The sequence below is a fragment of the Ailuropoda melanoleuca genome, chromosome 13 (assembly GCF_002007445.2).
Source record: "Ailuropoda melanoleuca isolate Jingjing chromosome 13, ASM200744v2, whole genome shotgun sequence".
Classification (NCBI taxonomy): domain Eukaryota; kingdom Metazoa; phylum Chordata; class Mammalia; order Carnivora; family Ursidae; genus Ailuropoda; species Ailuropoda melanoleuca.
The window spans coordinates 50792227-50811904 of NC_048230.1; the positions used below are offsets into that span (position 1 = coordinate 50792227).

The 19678-nt window shown below is 54.5% G+C and overlaps 1 protein-coding gene across 1 annotated transcript in view; it reads left to right on the plus strand.

Annotated features, from left to right (window-relative positions):
- The window catches only part of BMP7 (bone morphogenetic protein 7), a 92236-nt gene extending 80103 nt beyond the window's left edge, over positions 1-12133 (plus strand). The window contains exons 4-7 of the mRNA XM_002915544.4: positions 1253-1450; positions 6613-6689; positions 8127-8237; positions 11516-12133. Coding sequence (XP_002915590.3) covers positions 1253-1450; positions 6613-6689; positions 8127-8237; positions 11516-11665 — 536 coding nt within the window. The 3' untranslated portion in view covers positions 11666-12133. The remainder of the gene's footprint in view (positions 1-1252; positions 1451-6612; positions 6690-8126; positions 8238-11515) is intronic.
- Positions 12134-19678: the final 7545 nt, after the last annotated feature.

The following is a 19678-nucleotide window of genomic DNA, read 5'->3' on the forward strand; positions in this document are numbered from 1 at the left end:
ATTGGTTGCCTTGAGTCCTGTGCCCGTCCTTGAGCCAATCACTGCAGCTGGAGGATTAGTGGTTGTCCGTTAGACCACAGGCCCACCCTTGTGGCCAGGGTGGGGTCCACTAAGGCACAGAGGCTGAAATGAAAAATGGGTTGGGTACCAAGGAAAGAGGGCGTGGGTGAGACAAATGGCATCATCCCCATTTTACGGATGAGGCAATTGAGGGCCCAGCATCCAACTTTACTTCTCTTGGCCTACACAAGGTGGTCAGTGGCAGATGTGGGTTTAAACCCCTTGAAGTTCCTCTTCTTTCCCCCGTCCACTCATTGCTCCGCTGAGGCTGTGGGTCCCCGGACCTGGCTGTCCTAATAGCTGCCAGAGCCAGCCAGACACCCTCTCTCGGTGCCGCACAGCCCGCTCTCGGCCCTTGGATTTACTGTATCTGGAACAGCATCAAGTTTTCAGGCGAGGCATTTTTATTTTGCCCTAAAAGCCTTCCAGGTGGGGGTGGGGGCAAGATACAATTCCTAGGGGCTCAGCTTTAATGGCTTCTTTTATAGAATCGTTCAAATTATAAATGCATGAACTCGAGGAAACCCTTGCTAAAGAATGCAGGAAAGCCGAACATTCAAGGGGGTGAAGGTAAAACAGTGGTGGATGGGGGACGTTTGCTCTTTTAAACACGAGCTGTTAAAAAACCAAAGCGAACCCCCTGGTGCCGATCTGGTCCCCGGGAGGCTGGGTTTCCTGACTTGGGCCCGTCTGGGGGGCTCCAGGTGAAGTTAATTCCAGATGCGGATGGGCCCAGGGCCTCCAGAAGCACCGCGTTCATTGGCCTCTGACCCCTCTGACCTAACTGGGGGTTATGCATTTCTGTCCCGGTTACGCAGCCTGGGTTCAAATCCTGTCCTGTCACTCCCAAGCCAATGAAATGTAAGTAGAATTTCCAGGAGCCAGAGCCCTGCAAACCTCAGCCCCACTCCTACTCGGCCCCGCTCCGTTTTTCTCCCTGCACACATACCACCGTGAGCTACGGCGGTCTGTGCTGCATGCCTGTCCCCCCACCCCCCACCCCCTGCATGCACGCCAAGCTCCGGAACAACCTGGCACAGAGTAAACGCTGTGTAAGTCCTTGCTGGATGGACAGACAGCAGGTGCATGAGTGAACCGCAAGGCGCGGATGAAATCACGCCCACGCAGCCCCTCCCCGCAAACCGCTTCTCCCCTAATCGATCTTCTGTGCATTTGGCTGCTTCCGGTCTAGGGCAGAGCATCAACCCCAAGTTGGCGGGCCTGATCGGGAGGCACGGACCCCAGAACAAGCAGCCCTTCATGGTGGCCTTCTTCAAGGCCACGGAGGTCCACATTCGCAGCACCCGCTCCACGGGGGGCAAGCAGCGCAGCCAGAACCGCTCTAAGACGTCCAAGAGCCAGGAAGCCCTGCGGGTGGCCAAGGTGGCAGGTATGCCTTGGGCGGGAGGGTCAATGCACCAACCCCAGGAACCCACAGTACGACCCCAGTAGGGGTATGACTCAAAATCCATTCCTGTGCCCAGCAAATGATCCTCGAGCCATCGCAGCAGGAAGCAAACCCCAAGTACACAGAGCAAGTAAGTGGCATCCCTGGGATTTGAGCCTGTTTGGTTTTGCCAGGAGGCATCCACCTGCTGAGCGCTGGTGCCCCCGACGATCCTGTTAAGGGTCTTCTGACAATTCACCAGGCATTTGCTGAGCCCCGCTTGGGCCTGCCTTTGTGCCAGTCTTGGGGGACATGGTCCTTTTCCCTCCGGGCTGACCAGGCAATGGGATGTTGCTGGCATCTGGTGGTCTGGGGTTGCTGGGATGAGTTGGGGGGCTGGGCAGGCCTGGACCGGCCTCTTCAGCACTGTGGACGCCTGTGGCTCGCGTGCCCACACCCTGACCTGTCCCACATTCTCCTGCATGTTGAGGCTGCCTCTGGAAAGATGCACCTCGATGTTCCCCCAGACCAAAAAGAAAGTTGCAAATAAATGAACTTCACTGGCAAGCCATTTTCCCCACGGACTGCGGAAATGACCACCCAGATTCCAGGGGCCCAGCTTGCAGCTGAAAGAAACCACCTGCCCTGTGCCCTCACTGTAGCCAGCTGTGTTGCCATCCAAGGGGTGCTCCCTCTGCTCCCCAGATGTTCATGTCTTCATATCCAGAACTGGTGAATCCGTTACTTTACATGGCAAAGGGGGCCCAGGCTGCCAATAGAATTCAGGCTGCTAATCAGCTGACCTTAAAATAGGGAGATAAGCTGGCCTGGTCCAGGTGGGCCCAGCATCCCGGTGTAATCACGGGGGTCCTTACGGGGGGGAGAATCCCTCCTCGCTGTGGTCAGAGAGGTGTGAGGCCAGAGGAGGGCGGGAGGTATGATGTCGCTGGCTTTGAAGACGGAGGCAGGGTATGACACACAAGCCGAGAGGCAGATGGCTTTTAGAAGCTGGAAGAGGCGAGGGAATGGATTTCTCCCTGAGCCTCCAGAAGGAACACGGCCCCACCGACACCTTGAATTTAGCCCGTGTTGGACTTCTGCACTACGGAGCTGGAAGGGACTAAGCTGGTGGTGTTTGCAGCTGCCGTGTTTGTGAGCGTTTGTTACAGCAGCTGCAGGATGCGGACCCACGTGTGCACAGTGGTTTACTCCGCGTGCCCACGCGCTGTCTCCGAGCTCCGGGTGGGCTGCCAGGCCAGGCAGGGTCTGCAGCAGGAATCAGCCTGCCGGCCACGTCGGAAGCTCTGAGCCGAGCTCATCAGCTCTGCCTGCTCCTGGGCCCCGGGGCTGGCCTGGAGAGGCACGTGGGGGGCACACAGCAGCCAAGCGGCCCCCACCCCCAGACTAGCCTTATATTGTCATCAGCTAACTTGGCTTCATATAACCAGTTTTTACATTTCTGTTCATTTTCCTTTTTGAAGGCGAAGGAAGGAATGGTCGCTGTGCTTGGTGAAGTTTTCAGAGTAGGGTTTCCAGACCCCATGGGCTTCAGCGGCTCTGGAGTTTGTGTGCAGGGATTCTGGAAGGCTGCTTCACTGGCTGGTGGATCCCTTCTTTTTTTAGGCTTCTCAGAAGGCTCTGTAAGGCCTCCGAACGAAAATCCAACTGAACCCCTTAATTTGCAGTGGAGACCTCCTCTGTGCTGGCTCTAGGGGCTGGGGTCCCATGGGAAAAGCCCAGCCATGGTCCACCCTCGAGGTCTGGGCCAGGCTGGAGGTGGCTGTCACTTACTAACAGGCCTGAGAGGCAGGGGATGGTGACTAGGGGACTGACCCATCCCAGGGGAGGGGGCTGCAACGGAGACTGCTCCGCTAAGAGCTCAGAGACCAGCAGGTTTCCCTGAGGTCTGGCTGGGTCGGCTCCACTGGAGCGATCCAGGAAGTGGGACCCACAGGCACAGAGGCCTAGGGCGGGAGGCGGCAGGGCTCCTTTGAGGGGAGAGGGAGGCCGTGGGACAAGGGGAGGGTGGGGCTGGCAAGGTGAGCAAGATCAAGTGTCCTCTTAAGTCGCATCTTACGTGTGAACTTCATCCAAAACAAATCTGGAAGACTTTGTAGGGTTTGAAGCTCTGGTGTGGGGTCAGGGGTGATCAGATGGTCCTTCTGGCTGCACTGACAATGGCGAGGAGCAGAGTGGGGCGCTCAGGAAGGGTCAGAGGAGGGACACGTGTTAGAAGTCTTTCCATATCAGCGAGGCAGGACGTGCTGGCACATTCCATGCCTACAGACTCCAGCGTCTCGGAGGTCTGTCCGGCCTCAAAGTCTTAGAATTCAACACCCAATTTCCCCCCCTGCATCCCCACCAAACATTCCATTTACATAACCTCCAGGACGGGGCTCTCACTCCCTCACACGGCAGCCTTTCTAGCTTGCCTGGAATCTGCCTCCATCCTGGGACTTTCTACTTCCTGGCCCTTTTTGCTGTTCATCTCAACCCTTCCTGGAAATTCAGTTTAAAAAAAAATACCAAGGCCTGGGCCCCACCCCAGGCTTGGTAAAGCAGAATGTCTGAACGTGTGTATACACACACACAACACACACCCTTCTGAAGAGCTTTACCTCATGTGACGGCTGGGAATCCTGCTGAGTCCTCTCACGCAGCAGGCCTTTATGTGGGGTGGGGGGGCGACAGGCGCCCCGGCCTGCTGTCCGCTGCACAGCTTTCTTCCCTGTAGGCTGATCACCCCCCGCAGAGCGTTCACCTGCTCTTAGGGGGTGTGGCTTGGGGTTGAGAGACTGGATCCCACTTTCTTCTCCCCACCCACGTTTGCACTCAACCCGCTGGGAATTAGGCATCTTCCCCAAATGATCTGGGGGTTGTAACCTGTGAGCTGCTCAGGCAGGGGCTGGTCGAGGCAGGTGAGGTGGCTACGTGGGTTTGGGGAGCCAGACCAGAGGGACAGGCGAGCTGGGAGTCTCCTTCACAAGCATCTCTTCTTCCCTGTCCTAGTCTTTCTGCTAATATGAGGTCATCAGGAAGCAGGACTTCTGGCCCCTTTCTCCTAGAGCAGCCCCACAATCTAAGGAGGCCGGAGGTGCAGGGCAGGTGGCCGGGTCTCTGGTGGCAGGGCCAGTGCCCAGCCCCTACTTACACCCACAGCTGGCCTCACAAGCTGCTCGCAGCCTTGGTCTGTTGGGGCCTTGGGTTTCAACGTGAAGCCAGATATCATTGCTTTGCTTTAAGACAGGGTTGGGAAAAGTGGCACTCAGGCCAATACCTGTCCTTCCTCTGCTCATGGCAGACATTACTAATCAATGGTGGCACCTTCTTCTCACTGAGCCTCACAAAGCTTTGGACCTTTTTTACTCAGGACTTCAAGCAGCCAGCAATGTTGGTGCTTGATGCAAAGCTTCTTTGCCACGTCCCTGTCCCAAACTAACATGTTTGGTCCTGTGTCTTGTTCAGGCTGGTTCATGCATCACTGTGCTGAGGGATGGGCCTTCTCCCTCCCTTCTACCTTCCGTCCTCCTACAGTGAAGGGGGAGAAGGAGGCTGCACAATGATGTTGCCCCGGGTATTGCCACAGTGTGGGAGGCCATCTTTGGACTTCTCAGCACATTCTGGACACTACTGCAAATGGTCTGATAGATTTCTTGGGGCTCTTCTCTGATGGCTTGGATGGGGTCATTTGCTCTTATCTGAACCAATCCTCACTCCAAGGGTGAGATAGGAGCTGGTAAGCTCAGTCCTGGGTTCTGTACCCGTCACTGACAAGGGCTGGGGTTGCCATGGGCCCCTGAGGCCACCAGGAGGGCCACTCACCTGGCCATCTGAGAGAGCTGACCAGACAGGGGGGAACAGGGTGCATCTGGATGGCTCCCAAGTGCAGGTCAGGCGAGCAGCAACCCCGGGTCATCTCCTGGTCTTTCCTCTCCATCCTGCAGGAGTTCTCCTTGTGTTCCTCACCCACTGGTGTTCATTCCCTTCTGGGACACTGAGGCCTCAGCAGTAGACAGAAGCTGAGGCATCGACGTCTTTATTTGTGCGTTAATTACACAAATGTTGGTGGACACTGGGCTCTGGGGATCTAATGGTGACCTCACAAGACCTTTATGAAGAGGCAACATTGGAGGTGAGGCTTGAATATCAAGTAGAGCCAGACATACAAAGATTTCTAAAAGGAGCATTTCAGGTAGATGAAAAGGCAAGTGCAAAGGCCCTGAGGTAGGAACAGGTTTGGCAGTACCTTCACAGCTCAGAAGAAAGGCTGTGGCTTAGGAATCAGGGCCACATAGGGCCATACAGGCCAAGGGCAGGAGTTGAGACATTGCTCTAAACATGATAGAAAGTCCCTAGAAAGTTTTAGGTGGAGGAAAGACAGTCATGGGTAAGGGAAAACAAACAACAACAACAAAAAACAATCCCCATAGCTGCAGAATGGAAGATTGTGCAGGAACACCAGAGAGTGTGTGTGTGTGTGTGTATCTATGTGTGTGTGAGAGACAGAGGGGGGCAGAGCTTTCTACGTGTTTACAAGTGCTCAAGCCCTAACCCAAATGCCTACAAACACTACATACTTCTGGAAAACCCCCAGTGCATAGTTTTTGCTCCTCAGAGAAACCTCAGTAGTGTGTTTCTCTGGGAGGTCAGTGGGATTTGACTTCCCACCCTCTCATCTCTTCCTGGTGGTGGGGACTTTGACCCAGGCCCTGTCTGTGCCCCCTCTTGCCCTTGAAGAGGGGTGAGCATCACGAGGTGGGCTGGCCTCAGCAGGTGAGTTCAGCCGGAGGCAGACCCGTTTGAGCAGACTCCCGCAACCAGCATGGTGGCACGTGGCTCCAGTTAGATTCCTACACGGAATCCGGGCAGAGGTCAGCCTCCAGACAACACGTGTACAAAAAGGTCAATGTCCCCAGAAGGATCCAGAGAGTGCTAGGAGCTAAGATGGTGCAAGAGGGATGGGGACGTTGGCGCCTCTTATGGAAGCTGTTTGCTAGGGAGGGAAATGAGTTTTAAGTCTACAGGTACTCGAATGGCTTTTGTGTCAGAAAGGTCACCTTCCAGCAGAGCTCGTTGTGCTTACACCACTGCCTTAGACTGAGGAAACCTTAATATGTGTGTGTGTTTCCTCTCCCCCGCCCCGTGCCCGTCTCCCGCCAATGCAGAAAACAGCAACCGCGACCAGAGGCAGGTGTGCAAGAAGCATGAGCTGTATGTCAGCTTCCGCGATCTGGGCTGGCAGGTAAGGACAGGTGGCTGGATGGACCCTGATGGTGGGCGCTCTGGCGTGGGTGTCTCCCTGCTCCCCGCAAGGCAGAGGGGCTGTGTCCCGTGTGTGCAGTGAGTCACGTTTCTCATCGACTCCAGATGAAGTGTCCAGAATCAAGTGTCCTAACTAGGGTAGAGAAGTCAGGTTAAGGACACAGGGATGCCTCATGACACGCAAGAGCAGAAATGTGGTGGAGCCTCAAGCGAGAACCAGGAGCCCAAACGCTTTGGACTTCGAGCCTCATTCTCCACGGAGCTCGATTTGCACCCTGCGGCTGGCTGCTTCTCTCGGACGTGGTGGAGCCCACGTGCTGGAACCCAGCTGCCTGCAGGGCCGCCTCCCACCCTCTGCCCTTCCCCCTTCTGTGATTCAGATTCCCAGGGCAGGGGCAGATTGGCCCATCTTGGGGCAGGTGCCCGATCCTGCACCAGTCGGCTGTTTGGGGGATGAGATCATGTCACAGGACCATGACGGCTCCTTCCGGAACCATTTGGATGGAATGGGGCGAAGGGCAGGGGAGGAGTCCTAGGACAGGCATGAGGGTCATACCATCTAATGACTGTTAATGAGCATCTGTGACATTCTGGGCACTTGTCCAGGCCCTGGAGATACAGCACGTTACCCTGCACCTGTCCTCACAGAGCTCAGATATCCCAAACGGGGCATTGAGATCACCAAGGCCACTGGTTTTGTTGTTCACTCCTCAGCGAGCTTGTGGTCCGGGGGTGGGGGCAGCCCAGATTCTTCCCTGGGGATCGTGCCCGAGCCCACTCGCAGAGCAGTAGCGGAGAGCCCTTCCGCGGCTCTGTGCTCCGCGGGGCGCCGGCCGGGCCTACATCCGGGTACTGGAACCGAGCCCCAGACTCCAGCTCCTCTGTGGGAAGAGTGCACAAACCCGAGTCCATGAGGGGTGTACGTATTGCTAGAACGGTACTCCTGTGCTAACCCAGCCTCAAGGCAGGCGTGGCCATGCGCATCCTTCACCGAGAGCCGCACGCCTGCCCCAGGTGCCGACAGTCATTCGGTTCCCAGCGTTGCGGGGTGGTAGTCTCTCTCCTGTGTTGGTGACCTGAGGCGCGGAGCTTTTATTTACAGCAAACTGCCGACGAGTAGCCACCCCGTAGTGCTAGAGTTGACCACCCGCCCAATCACACGTCTCCGGGCCCCCTCCCAGCAGGGCCGTGCAAGCATCCGTTCCAGGCCCAGCCCAGCCCGTCTTGGTCCTTCCCTCCTTTTGCCTTCTGTGGGGGACCGTGATGGCGTGTCCTCCGTTTCTCCTGCTTCTGCGAGACCCCCAGCTGCTCGGGGTGGTGTGGGCCTCGTCTCTGTCCTCTGGGAGCGCAGAGTCTGGCCCGCAGGAAGGGGCTTGGGCATGAAAGGCTGTGTGGGGCTCAACCGTCCCTCCCGCAGGACTGGATCATCGCTCCCGAAGGCTATGCCGCTTACTACTGTGAGGGCGAGTGCTCCTTTCCTCTGAACTCCTACATGAACGCCACAAACCACGCCATCGTGCAGACGCTGGTGAGTGTAGCCCGGGTGCCCCTGGGTGTGCTCAGCGGGGGGGGGGGGGGGGGGAGCGGGTCCGCCGGGGCCTACCTCACACCCCTCCGGGCTGGGGCCCTGACTTCCGCGGGCCTTGGGCACTCCTCCTGTCGTAGGCCCCTTCCTCCATAAAAAAGAAAAAAGATTAAAAATCATAGTTTATAACAGCATTGGCATAAAGACGTGTAATCCCCGGCCCTAAAGATTTCTCCTAATTCAGAAAGAAATGAGAATAGGTTCATGGGCTCCTAAAGGTGTCTTGGATAATGGTCACTGTGCCCTGACCCTGCTTCTGTCTCAGCGACTGTTTTTGGTTGTCCGCACATCTGTTTGGCGTCCATAGGCGTCCCCGCTCCCAGCCCCCAAAGTCTGGGCTTCCCTGGGTTCAGGCCAGCTTGAGAGCCTGTCCCCTCCCCTAGCTCAGTCTTTGCCTCCTAGCCTGAACTTTGGGGTTCAGCCATCCGAGGGCATCTCCTGCAGGTAGACCCCGCACTGGGAGCTGAGGACCCTGCAGGGAACAGCACAGACCTGGTCCCTGCCCTCAGGGCCTCAGTTTCCCGGAAGAAAAGCAGTCAGGTGAGCCAAGGAGGATGTGTGAGAGGAGAAAGCGGCAGGAAGCCGGCAGACAGGACAGAGAGATGAGGCGGGGCAGGGGCCGTTTCAGGCCGAGCTTCCATGGGGTCCTTGGAGGATTCAACTGTGATAAGATAAGCTCCTAACAGGGTGCCCAGCCCTGCTGACCTTGGTAGAAGGTTACTACTATACCAAAAGCAGTACGAGTGATAAAAATTAGGAACTTGGTTCTTCGGCTTAGAATCTGAGGCTCAGGGATCTTGGTTATCTAGCTCCCTCCCATGAACATTATCAGGGCCTTTCCCTGGCTTGAATGCTCCTCGTGACAGAGACCTCACCACCCAGGGCCATCCCCTCTGTCCTACAGTTCTGTTTGTTTGGAAGCTTTTGGCTTTTATTTCGTGGCAAACTTGTTCCTGCCCCATATGTTATGTTTTAGAGAAGAAGTTCTCCTATTCTTTCATTCGGGCCACGCTCTGCCCTTCGAGGGAAGGCTTCTCTTGTAGCCTTGCTTTTCCAAGGCCCTTCCTTCCCTAAAGGTAAACTCTGAAGTCCTGCTCGGGATTGGAAGTCCTTGGGCTGGAAACCAATAGTGCCGCCAACCCGTTCCTTGGCCTGGGCCTGTTCTCCTGTGCCCGTGTGCCCCCCAATGTCCTGCCCTGACACCCCTAGGAGGTGCTGGGGGGGGTCTCCCAGGCTGCCAGGGGCACACCTCTACCCTCCAACCCCTGCTTCGTGGCCTATGCAGTGGGAGCCTGGCTGTCCCCTGAATACCCACTCAGTCCGCATGTCACGAGGGAGCTCTGCAGTCAGACGAGCAGTCTGATTATACTGAAAAGAGGTTCTGTGGGCCTGTTTAAAAGGGGGAAGGGAAGGAAATGTAAAATAAGATGAAAATTGAGAGGAAGGCAAGCCATAAAAGACGCTGAGCTCTAGGAAACAAACTGAGGGCTGCTGGAGGGGCGGTGGGTGGGGGGATGGGGTAAGTGGGGGATGGGCATGAAGGAGGGCACTTGGCAGAATGAGCACTGGGTGTTCTATGCAACTGATGAATCACTAAATTCTACCTCTGAAGCAAGTAAAAAAAAAATGGGGGGGGGAATCCTCGCCTTCTGGGAGTCCTGGTGAAAAACAGAGGAAATGAGCTGATGTCTGGGATTTGCTTTCAAATTATTCAAGGGTGGAGGAGGGGGGGGAAGGTTTAGATCTGTAAGGTTTGAAATCGTCCATAATAAAAAGCTACTAAGTGTGCTGTCTTATGTCAGAGGTCACAGGCTGGAGGCTTCCAGAGTGTTTTCACTTGGCACACGCGGTGTGTTGGAAACCTGGAAGTTTCACATCCAAACAAAAGAAGAACTAAATCTCTGGCCTGTCCTGGACACGCGGCACACCCAGCTGCTCTGGCTTTGGCTGGCCGCGGTCAGCTGGCAGCATCCGCCCTCCGGTTTGCCCCAACCCTCACTATTCCCTCTTGTCTTACCCTCGCCTCCTTTGCTCGTCCAGGGGTGCCTGTGCGGCCCCTTCGGGCATCGGAGTTTGTTTGCCCCCAGCCCTCGTCCCCTGTAAGGTGCATAGAATCCCACGAGCAAGAAGGAGCAGTAAACCTGTACGACTAGCCGGCTTCTTCCTTCATTCCTCCCCTTCTAGGCCTTCTTTCTCATGGGCGTCCAACCAAGTGTTTGCCCGATTTTATCCTCCTAGTTATCCTGCTCAGGAGGCAGAATCTTCTAGTATAATTTAGACCTGCACCATCCAATACAGTAACCACGTGGCACTTGAGCACTTGAAAGATGGCCAGTCTGAATCAAGGTGCTTTGTCAGTCTAAAACACCCACTAGGTTTTGAAGACTTAGTGCCAAAAAAAAAAAAAAAAAAAAAAAAAAAAAAAAGATTCATTATGGTACGTGTGTGTTGAAACGATAATATGCTTGAAATATTGGGTTAAATGAAATACAGTATTTAATTTACCTATTTCTTTTCCATCTTTTCAAATGTGGCCGCTGGGACATTTTAAATTACATGTGCAACTTGGCATTGTATTTTTCTTGGACAGGACAGGTCTAGCCCAGAGGTCAGCTGCTTTTTTCTGAAAAAGGCCAGATGATAAATATTTTTAGCTTTGTGTGTCACAAGGCCTCTGTTGCAGCTCCGAAACTCGGCTGTTGTAGCGCAGAGGCAGCCCTCGATGCTACGGGGAACCAGTGGGCGTGGCCAGGTGCTAATAAAACTTTATTAACAAAACAAAACTAGGCAGCAGGACAGGATTTGGCCTGCTGGCCCACTCTGTCTATCCCAGGTGTTCTCCTCTTGGAATATATCTGCCTCCCACATTTGACATTTGACAATGTCTGGAGATGTTTTTGGTGGTCGTGGTTGGGGGTTGAGTGCCTCTGGCTTCTCGTGGGTGGAGCACAGAGACACCGGTAACCACTCCGCAATGCCCAGGACAGCCGGGTGGCAGAGAACCACCTGGCCGCTGACTTCCCAGCTGTGTGCTGTGGACACCTCTGTGCTCTGGTTCCGTGATCTGTGCAACAGAGGTTGTGCGTCCCGGGCACGTGCGGTCACCCCTCGCAGGTGCCGTCATTTTGCCCAAGCAGCTAGCGTTGCTTCTAGAAATGAGGAGGCTGGGGAGCAGGCACCCAGCGCTTCTCACCACTGCTGCCGTTCGCTGTGTGTTCTAGGTCCACTTCATCAACCCCGAAACGGTGCCCAAGCCATGCTGTGCCCCCACTCAGCTCAACGCCATCTCTGTCCTCTACTTCGACGACAGCTCCAACGTCATCCTGAAGAAATACAGAAACATGGTCGTCCGAGCCTGTGGCTGCCACTAGCGCCTCCTGGAGGTCAGACCCTCCAGCGCCACACTGTTCCGGGATCCTCGGTCTCCCACTGCCCAGTGCCTGCCGCCGCCCAGCACAGAGACCGCCTTTCCTGAGACCTGCCCCCATCCCCAACCTTAAGGGCGTAGGAGGATTAAGGAATTTGAGAGGCAAATGCCTTTTGATCAGGTTTTCATCGGCCTCCTATGGACAAGATCCTACATGCTGCTGCAGGCAACACCTAAAGGAAAAAAATATATATATATAAAGAAAAATTGCCCAGCCACGACCATTGGCTGTGAAGTCTCAGCCGTGCACTGACGCGTTCCCAGGGGTAATTAGGAGCGCCCTTCAGCCAGGCCACCCAGCAGCGGGAGGAAGGGGGCACGGCAAGGGGTGGGCACGTTTGTGTCTGTGCGCAAGGAAAATTGACACGGAAGTTCCTGTAATAAATGTCAAAATAAAACGAATGAATGAAAATGGTTAGGATGTTACAGATATATTTTCCTAAACAATTTATCCCCATTTCTTGGTTTACTCTGATTTCATAAACAGAACTGTGGCCAGCAGAGGCAGGGGAGGTCCCCTCTCTGTTCCATTCTGGTTTCATTCTGAGGCTTGCAGAGGCCAGCTGTTTACATAGACTTGCCCAAATCCAAGATTTGACCGGGAAGGGAGAGGGCAAATTTCTGCTGGAAGGAGGGGGAGTGTTGACCTTAAAGGAAAAATGTGTTCCATCCTTCCGTTGGGTGTGTGGTGGCAGAAATTAAAATAGGTGTGTGAAGTGCTGGCTGACATTCAGAATTGGTTTTCCGGCTCTCCTAGTAGTAGAAAATCAATGTGGAATGACAGGGTAGAAGGGACAGCATTCAGGAGAGAACCTGCAACTTGATCCTGAACTCTAGCTAACATGGCCCTATTTAAAGAAGTGCCAATGAAACCTCGCTCTAGATAGGGGCGGGGTGGGCGGGGGTACTGTCCCTCCCCCAGGTGGGCTCCCCTGTTGGTCACTGTTTGGCAGCAGCATTCTGGATTCTGGGTTCCAACCAGGGCCACTATAGCCACCTATTCGAATTTGGAGACCCCTACTGAGGGCTCCGCAAATAATCGGCTCCTTGAGGTAAGGAGCAGATGGCATGGTGGAGATCTGCTAGATGCAGGGTATGCTGGACGAGGATCTCAGATGGAAGGATCTAAAAGCTGCTTTGAGAGTGATGTCCTAATTGAGCATTGTGTTTCAAAGGTGCCATCTCTGATGTGGCTCTTGGCATGAGCCTCACTTGCCTTGGCCAGTGGGTCCCCTAGATGCTATGCACCCAGCCTCTAGCTGCAACACAGGCTTTGCGGAGCTCTGGGCTGTCTGTGAACAAAGAGCGGGTTATCCAGGTGAGGCCTGTGCCCCTGGAACCTGCTCCAGCAGGGAATCATTTCTCCACCTTGATTAAGTTGGTTCCTAGAAACACTGGGGCCCCGTTTTTATTTTATTTTTCTTCTTCAGTAGCTTAGGCTGCAACCTCCAGTCAGCCTGGTCAATGGGGAAGAGTCACTGTTTTTGCCGTACTTTGTTTTATCTGTTGGCAGGTCTGGGGATATCTGTGTGGTTCCCTCTTGGTGCAAGTTTTCTTACCACTTAAGCCCCACCTGGTTTCTGGCTAGCATCCTTTGTACATTGAAACATGTAAATAGTTGTTACAAAACAAAGAAATTATTTATGTCCATTGGAAGCTCATTTTACACCCTCCTTCAGTCCCTTGTTCGGGATGATGAGCTCACTTCCCCCAGCCTGTTTGTTTTCTTATTTAAGACTATTTATTAATGGTCAGACCAATGTACCCTCAACTGTTGCACAGAGCAGTCTTCAGCGAATTTTCTGTATAAATAGACAAAATAAAAGGGTTTTGACTTTTCAATAAAAGGAGACATTTGGTTCTGATTCTTGGGGCTGTGTATGTCTGTGTGTGCTGTTTTTTCTCTCAACTCCTGGACATTGGAGTTCTCTCAGTTTGCTAAGATCTCGCTGCCTTGGCCCCCACCGTTAACACGCTGTTTATCATCCAGGTCCTGGGGAGAAAGGGGCGCTCGTCAATATTTGGTGCAGCTGTGTGGGGCTCCAGGCAGGAGAGATGGAACCCAACAACAAATGGGAATTTGGTAGGCTCCACTACAAAGATCCTTGATTGAATTACAGTGCAGCTGTCAACAGCTGTTTCAAAAAGGCAGGGGGTAAATTAGCTGTGTTTACTGCTGACATAGTTTAAAGATTTAGTCATCCCAATAAAATAGAGGCACAAGAAAGAAAAAAAAAAAAAAAGGCGGGGTGGGGGCAGTGTATACCCAAAACCAAGGCAGCACAAGCCCCGGAGCCAATATTGTCCAGGGCAAATTATTTCAGCGGTTTGGGGGCTGCTGTTGGCTCCCGGCTCAAGCCGTTGGAGGGACCCCTGGGGGCCCGGTGGAGGCTGCCAAGGGCCCACCGCCTCACTGTGCACAGAGCAGCACCGAGCCGTGCAGCGTGGAATGAGAGCTCAGGTTCCTTCTCGCTTTGGAGTGCACACTGAGGTCACCTGATGGATGTTAGAACCCCAGCTGTTCCTTGGCCAGACTGTTCGTTCTTCCCCGATGCCTCCTCCAATGAAGCAGCCGCTCCTAACAAGCTCCAGCCTCTGGGATTTCCAAACCCTCCTGTCGCTGTCCTGATGCGCAAGTTAGCTTTTGTTCTATTTCCAGGCCCAAGACCAGAGCCACAAACCGGAGGGCCAGATGTGGCCTGCAGACGTGTCTTCTCCCCCCCGCGTGGTGTTTAGACATCTTCAAAAAGGGAATTCATGGCCAACATGTTTTTGAGAACCAGAAGGTGGGGGGGGGTGAAAAAAAATCCCCAATTCTGGCTTCCCTTGAGAAATGGGCAGACCTGGCTGCCCTGGGCCGCATTCCTGCATGGAAACTCGGCTGGTGCCAAAGAGCAGTTGTTGCCATAGTCGCCACTACTCCCAATTGCCTCTCTCACGAAGGGGTGAGCGTCAGTTGCTGGTTTAGTAGTTGGAGAGAGCTGTGATTTGTACCCATGTGTCTATTAAGAGCAAGCAGGTAAAAGCATGGCCGAGGGGGGCCACACCTTCAGGAAGAAGCAGAGAGGACACACGTTCTTCATCCCCGGCTCACCGCTCCCCCCGGTCTGGCACCTGTCCAGGCCCCTGCGGGCAGGTGTGTTTGTGGCTGCAGACCACCTGTGGCCTCATCTTTTGCCTTCATGTTTCACTTCCTGCTTTGCACCTCTCTTGCTCGTTTTCCCCTTGGAGCAGTTTTTCATCGCCCACTATCCCAAGCCCACTCTTCCGTGCTCCTTCCTCAGGTCGCATGGCTCCCCGGCTTGGCCTGACGTCCCCGCTGGCCGTGCTGAGCAGGCGCAGAGAAGTGAAGGCGTTTACTCAAAGTCCCCAGCTAATAAGGACTGGGTCTGGAATTTGAACCCCAGCACCTGGGCTCCCCTGAGTTCACTGGAGCTGAAATCTGCTGGGGCTGCTGGTGAAAGCGGGGGTCCTGGCCCCCAGCCCCAACCCTCCCAAGGTCCCCCAATCCCAGGTGTCAGTCCCTGAACCCATACCAACCTCCCGGCCCGCCATTGCAGGCCTTGGGTCTCCCTCCTGCTTCCAAGCTGCCCGAGGCCCTCCGTTGGGAGCCCACAGCTAGACACAAAGCCCCCTCCCTGGCTGGGGCCGGCGGCCTTCCCTGTGAGTCCTCCCCTGCCTGCCAGTGACAGAGGCTGTGTGGGCCTCCCTGGGACCTTGGGGGTGGGGAGGTTAGCGGTGGTCACGGAGGCCATCTGCTCGGAGAATTCTCACACGTACGTTTTGAGTCCATCTGTTCAGATCTTTGGAGAAGGTGAGTATATTCGTTGCCTGGCCGTAACTGGCCACAGCAGAGGGGTGGCCTAAAACAGCAGAAATGGATTCTCACAGTTCCGGGGCCAGAAGTCACAAATCCGGGTGTCTGCAGAGCTGGGCCCTGTGGAGAGGCTTCGGGAAGACTCCTTGTACGCGCCTCCCGGCCTTCGGGGCTGCTGGCCTCTGTGGGTTGTGGCTGTTTTCACTCCAGTCTCTGCTCTGTCTTCATGTGGCCTTTATCTGTGAGTCTTACCTATGCCTATCTCTTAGAAGGACACTTGTGATCGGCTTTAGGATTTGCGGGATAATCCAGGATGATCTCATTTCAACATCCTTTTTGCAAGACCGTTTTTCCAAATACTGTGGGACTAGGATGTGGACAGATCTTCTCTGAGGCTACCATTCAATCCGTTACAGTGAAGCTCCCGTCCTTCTTGCAAGGCCCCATCCCCCTCTCCTGCCACAGAGTTTTGGGGCCTAACAGAACTTTCTAGCCAGCCTCAGTAGGTCCTCACAACGTGCCTTGGGCCGTGGGCGCTGATGGCGTGAGAGCTGCAGCTTTCTGCGCTATCCCGTGGCTGGAGAAGCTCCCCAGCTCCCCCCCAATTCCCACCCTTTGCCCACACACCGTTGGAGCCACTGTCCTCCAGGGGGGCCGATGCGGCACAGGCATCCAGGCCGGGTCGACCCTGGGGAAGCTGGCAGACCATACGCAGGGATGACTGCCGTCGAGGGCAGCCAAACCACGGTGCCCTTTATAGGAGCAGGGATCCCTTGGAGGAAGCCCGACCTTCCTCTTTGGCCAGAAGCATTCCTTCACTCACCTGCTCATGCACTGACTCCTGGGTTGGCCGCGTGCCAGTGCTGCCACGGGCCCTGGAGCTGGGGGACAGGGCAAGGCATCTGCCCCATGAAGCTGGCATCTGGGGAGCACAGGAAACATAACTGGCACCTCAGCATGGCTGTGTGGACCCCTCCCTTCATGCAAAATAATGCAAATTCGGGTTTTATGACTGTGTTGGAACAAAGACAAATATCAATCAGGCTGAATCCCATTCATTTCTTACCTTCTTTTTTTTTTTTTTTTTTTTTTTTTTTTTTTTTTTTTAGAAAAAAAAGNGAGACAGCCAGTGAGAGAGGGAACACAAGCAGGGGGAGTGAGAGAGGAAGAAGCAGGCTCGTAGCGGAGGAGCCTGATGTGGGGCTCGATCCCATAACGCTGGGATCACGCCCTGAGCTGAAGGCAGACGCTTAACCACTGTGCCACCCAGGCGCCCCCATTTCTTACCTTCTTAACCATCTTAAAAGACGTTAAGCCATTTTGTGGGCCCCTGACGGTACCACGAACCCTGGGCGCTGTGTCCACGGTGCCTGATGGCCAAGCTGGCACTGACGGTGAGCAATTTAGTGGCAGGTAATGATGTGTATTAAGAAGAAAACAGTGAGCGGGGGAAGGAAGTGAGGGGTTGGCAGCCGAGCTCCTCAGACGGAGTGGTCAAGGAAGGGTTCCAAAGGGGCCCTTTCAGCTGAGACCCGGAAGGAAGGACAGAGCAGGCCCGTGAAAGGCAATGGAGTTACTGTAAGGAAGAGCATTTCTGCCTGAAGGATTAGCATGTACAATGGCTCCGAGGCCCCAGTTGAGCCTCTCCCTCCTCCTCATCTGCAGAGGCTGGAGGTGGGGGGAACACTGATGCCCCTCCCCCCGGTGTCTGGGGTGAGAAGTGACACCTGCTCAATTCATTGCTGGGGCCGCTGAGAGGACACTCCCTCACCTGCTCTGGAGGAAGACCTCAGCTGCTTTCTTGCAAATACCTGTTTGGGATGGAAGAGCATTCTCATGCCAAGTCAGAGGCAGTGTGCGTTGGGCAGAGGGCCCCGCGATCAGTTACTTAGTTGGCCATGGGACCCTCTACCTTCTCTGTGACCTCGGTTTCCTCATCTGCAAGAGGGTATGGTGCCCACCTAGATTATTTCGGATTAGCCTCTGTGGTAAACAACAAAGAAACCCACATAACACTGGCTTAAACAAGATTAATATTTCTTTCTCATTTCAAAGAAGTCTGCAAGTCAGCTGTCCAAGGTCAGGATGGCAGCTCCACTGTACCATTTGGGACCTAGTCTTTTTCTGCCTTTCTGCTCTGTCATCCTAATTCATGGCTTCCATCCTCACAATACATCTCATGGTCCAACATGGCTGCTGGAGCACCAGCCTTTATGTCCATATTCTAGGCTGAATGCTCCCTTCAAGCAGCCATCCTAAAGAGTAGACACAAAATACCCATTCACCTCCAATTAACAAAAATACAGTCACATGGCCACACCTAGCTGTAGAGGAGACTGGAAACTACAGTCTTTTATTCTCGGTGGCAATGTACATAGTCAAAAATCAGCAGTCAGGGTCCTGTCTCTCTCAGAACTCTAGGGATGCTGGAGCACCCTAAATAGCAAGTAGCTCTTTGTATTCGTTCTCTATTGCTACATAACAATTGCCAAAATTTGTTGGCTTAAATCATCAGCCGTTTATTATCTTACCCCTTCTGTGGATCAGAAGTGTGGGCAAGGTGTAGCTAGGCTCTCTGCTCAGGAGCTCACAAGGCTACAGTCAATGTGTCAGTGGCTGCCCTTTTACCTGGAGCTTCAGTCTTCTTCCAGGTTCATGTGGGTTGTTGGCCAAAATCAATTCCTGCCGTGGTAGGACCAAGGGCCCCGTTTTCTTGCTGGCTATCAGCCATGGGCCACTCTCAGCTCCTTTATAAGTGGACCTCTCATAACGTGGCCCCTTCATTCTTCAAAGGCAGCCGGAGGATCTCTCATCTCTTAAAAATTCACCTGATTAGGTCAGACCCACCCAGGATAACCTCCCTTTGATTAACTCAAAGTCAGTTGGTTAGGGGCCCTAATTGCACATGCAAAATACCTTCATCCTTGGGAGCGATCATTATATGTTGGGCAGAAATCTGGGGGGCTATGTCAGCATTTTCCCTTGCGCCTCGCCTAAGCTCCACTACACACCTCGGGTTACAGAGGATATTAGAGGCACCGCGGACACAGGCGCGCCCTGCAAGTACCAGGCACATGAGAGAGCGATGACTAGAGCTGAACATAGGGTCCTCCCACTGGGAAGGGGAGGCACGTGCAATGAATGGCATAATTCGAGTTATGCCCAGAATCATTACCTGCAGTCCCCAAATTCTTTGTAAAGTCACTCATCACCTCAGCTACTCTCATATGTGCCTGGGAAGGACGATGGACTGCCCTGTCTGGATCTTTGCAAAACACAGTATGAGCTCTGGAGTGTTCCCTCTGGGCCAGGGCCCCTGCCCAAGGCACATGAAGCGCTTTATGCTTGAGCTCACAGAACGCTCAGGACAAGCCTGAGAGCCACACGCTAACTGCTCTTCCCGCTTAGGGAGGAGGAAACCATGACACGTTTGCTGGATGTTGGTGAACGCGCCCTGCACACCTCCAGGGGGCGCTGTTTATGGGAGGGGGAGGTCAAGGAAAGCAGCCCTTCCAGGACGGGGCCAGGCAGAGGCTGCCCTGCCCCAGCCCTGAGTCAGGGGGCCTCTGCTGGCAGGACAGACCCTGTCTCAGGGGACCCAGTCCTTACAGGGACTCGGCCGCACCCTCCGGCTGAAGCCTGTCCATCCCTTCCAAGGATACTTGCAGTGACCTCTTCCAGACACGTTTCCCTGCGCTTGCGGATCAATTCGCCCTGGTACAGATGGCTTCAGAACTCTGGCCCTGGCCTCTCTTGGTCTGAGATTTGAGAAAATAAAAATAGAAGAGGAAAAACACAGAGCTCTCCAAAGCCTTTGGAGTTGCGACAGCTGTTTGGACGGAGGCACAGTGCACCTGGCCTGGTGGGGGGGCAGCATCTGCTCCGGCAGCCCTCTCCCTGCCTCTGACTCGCGGCTATCAGGCCCAGGAGGCGGCCCAGGGGGCAGGGGCTCCGGCCCCCTGACTCCACAGAGCGCGAGGCCCGGCGCTGGCCATCCTTGAAGTGCTTTGCGTCCTGAGTTGTGGCCACAGATCTTGTCGCAACACCGGTGATAGGCACTGCAAGACAGTGTGAACTCCCCACCCCTTCCAGGGCCAGCCTCACGGGCCGTGTGTCCGAGGCAGCAACCCAGGGCTCTGT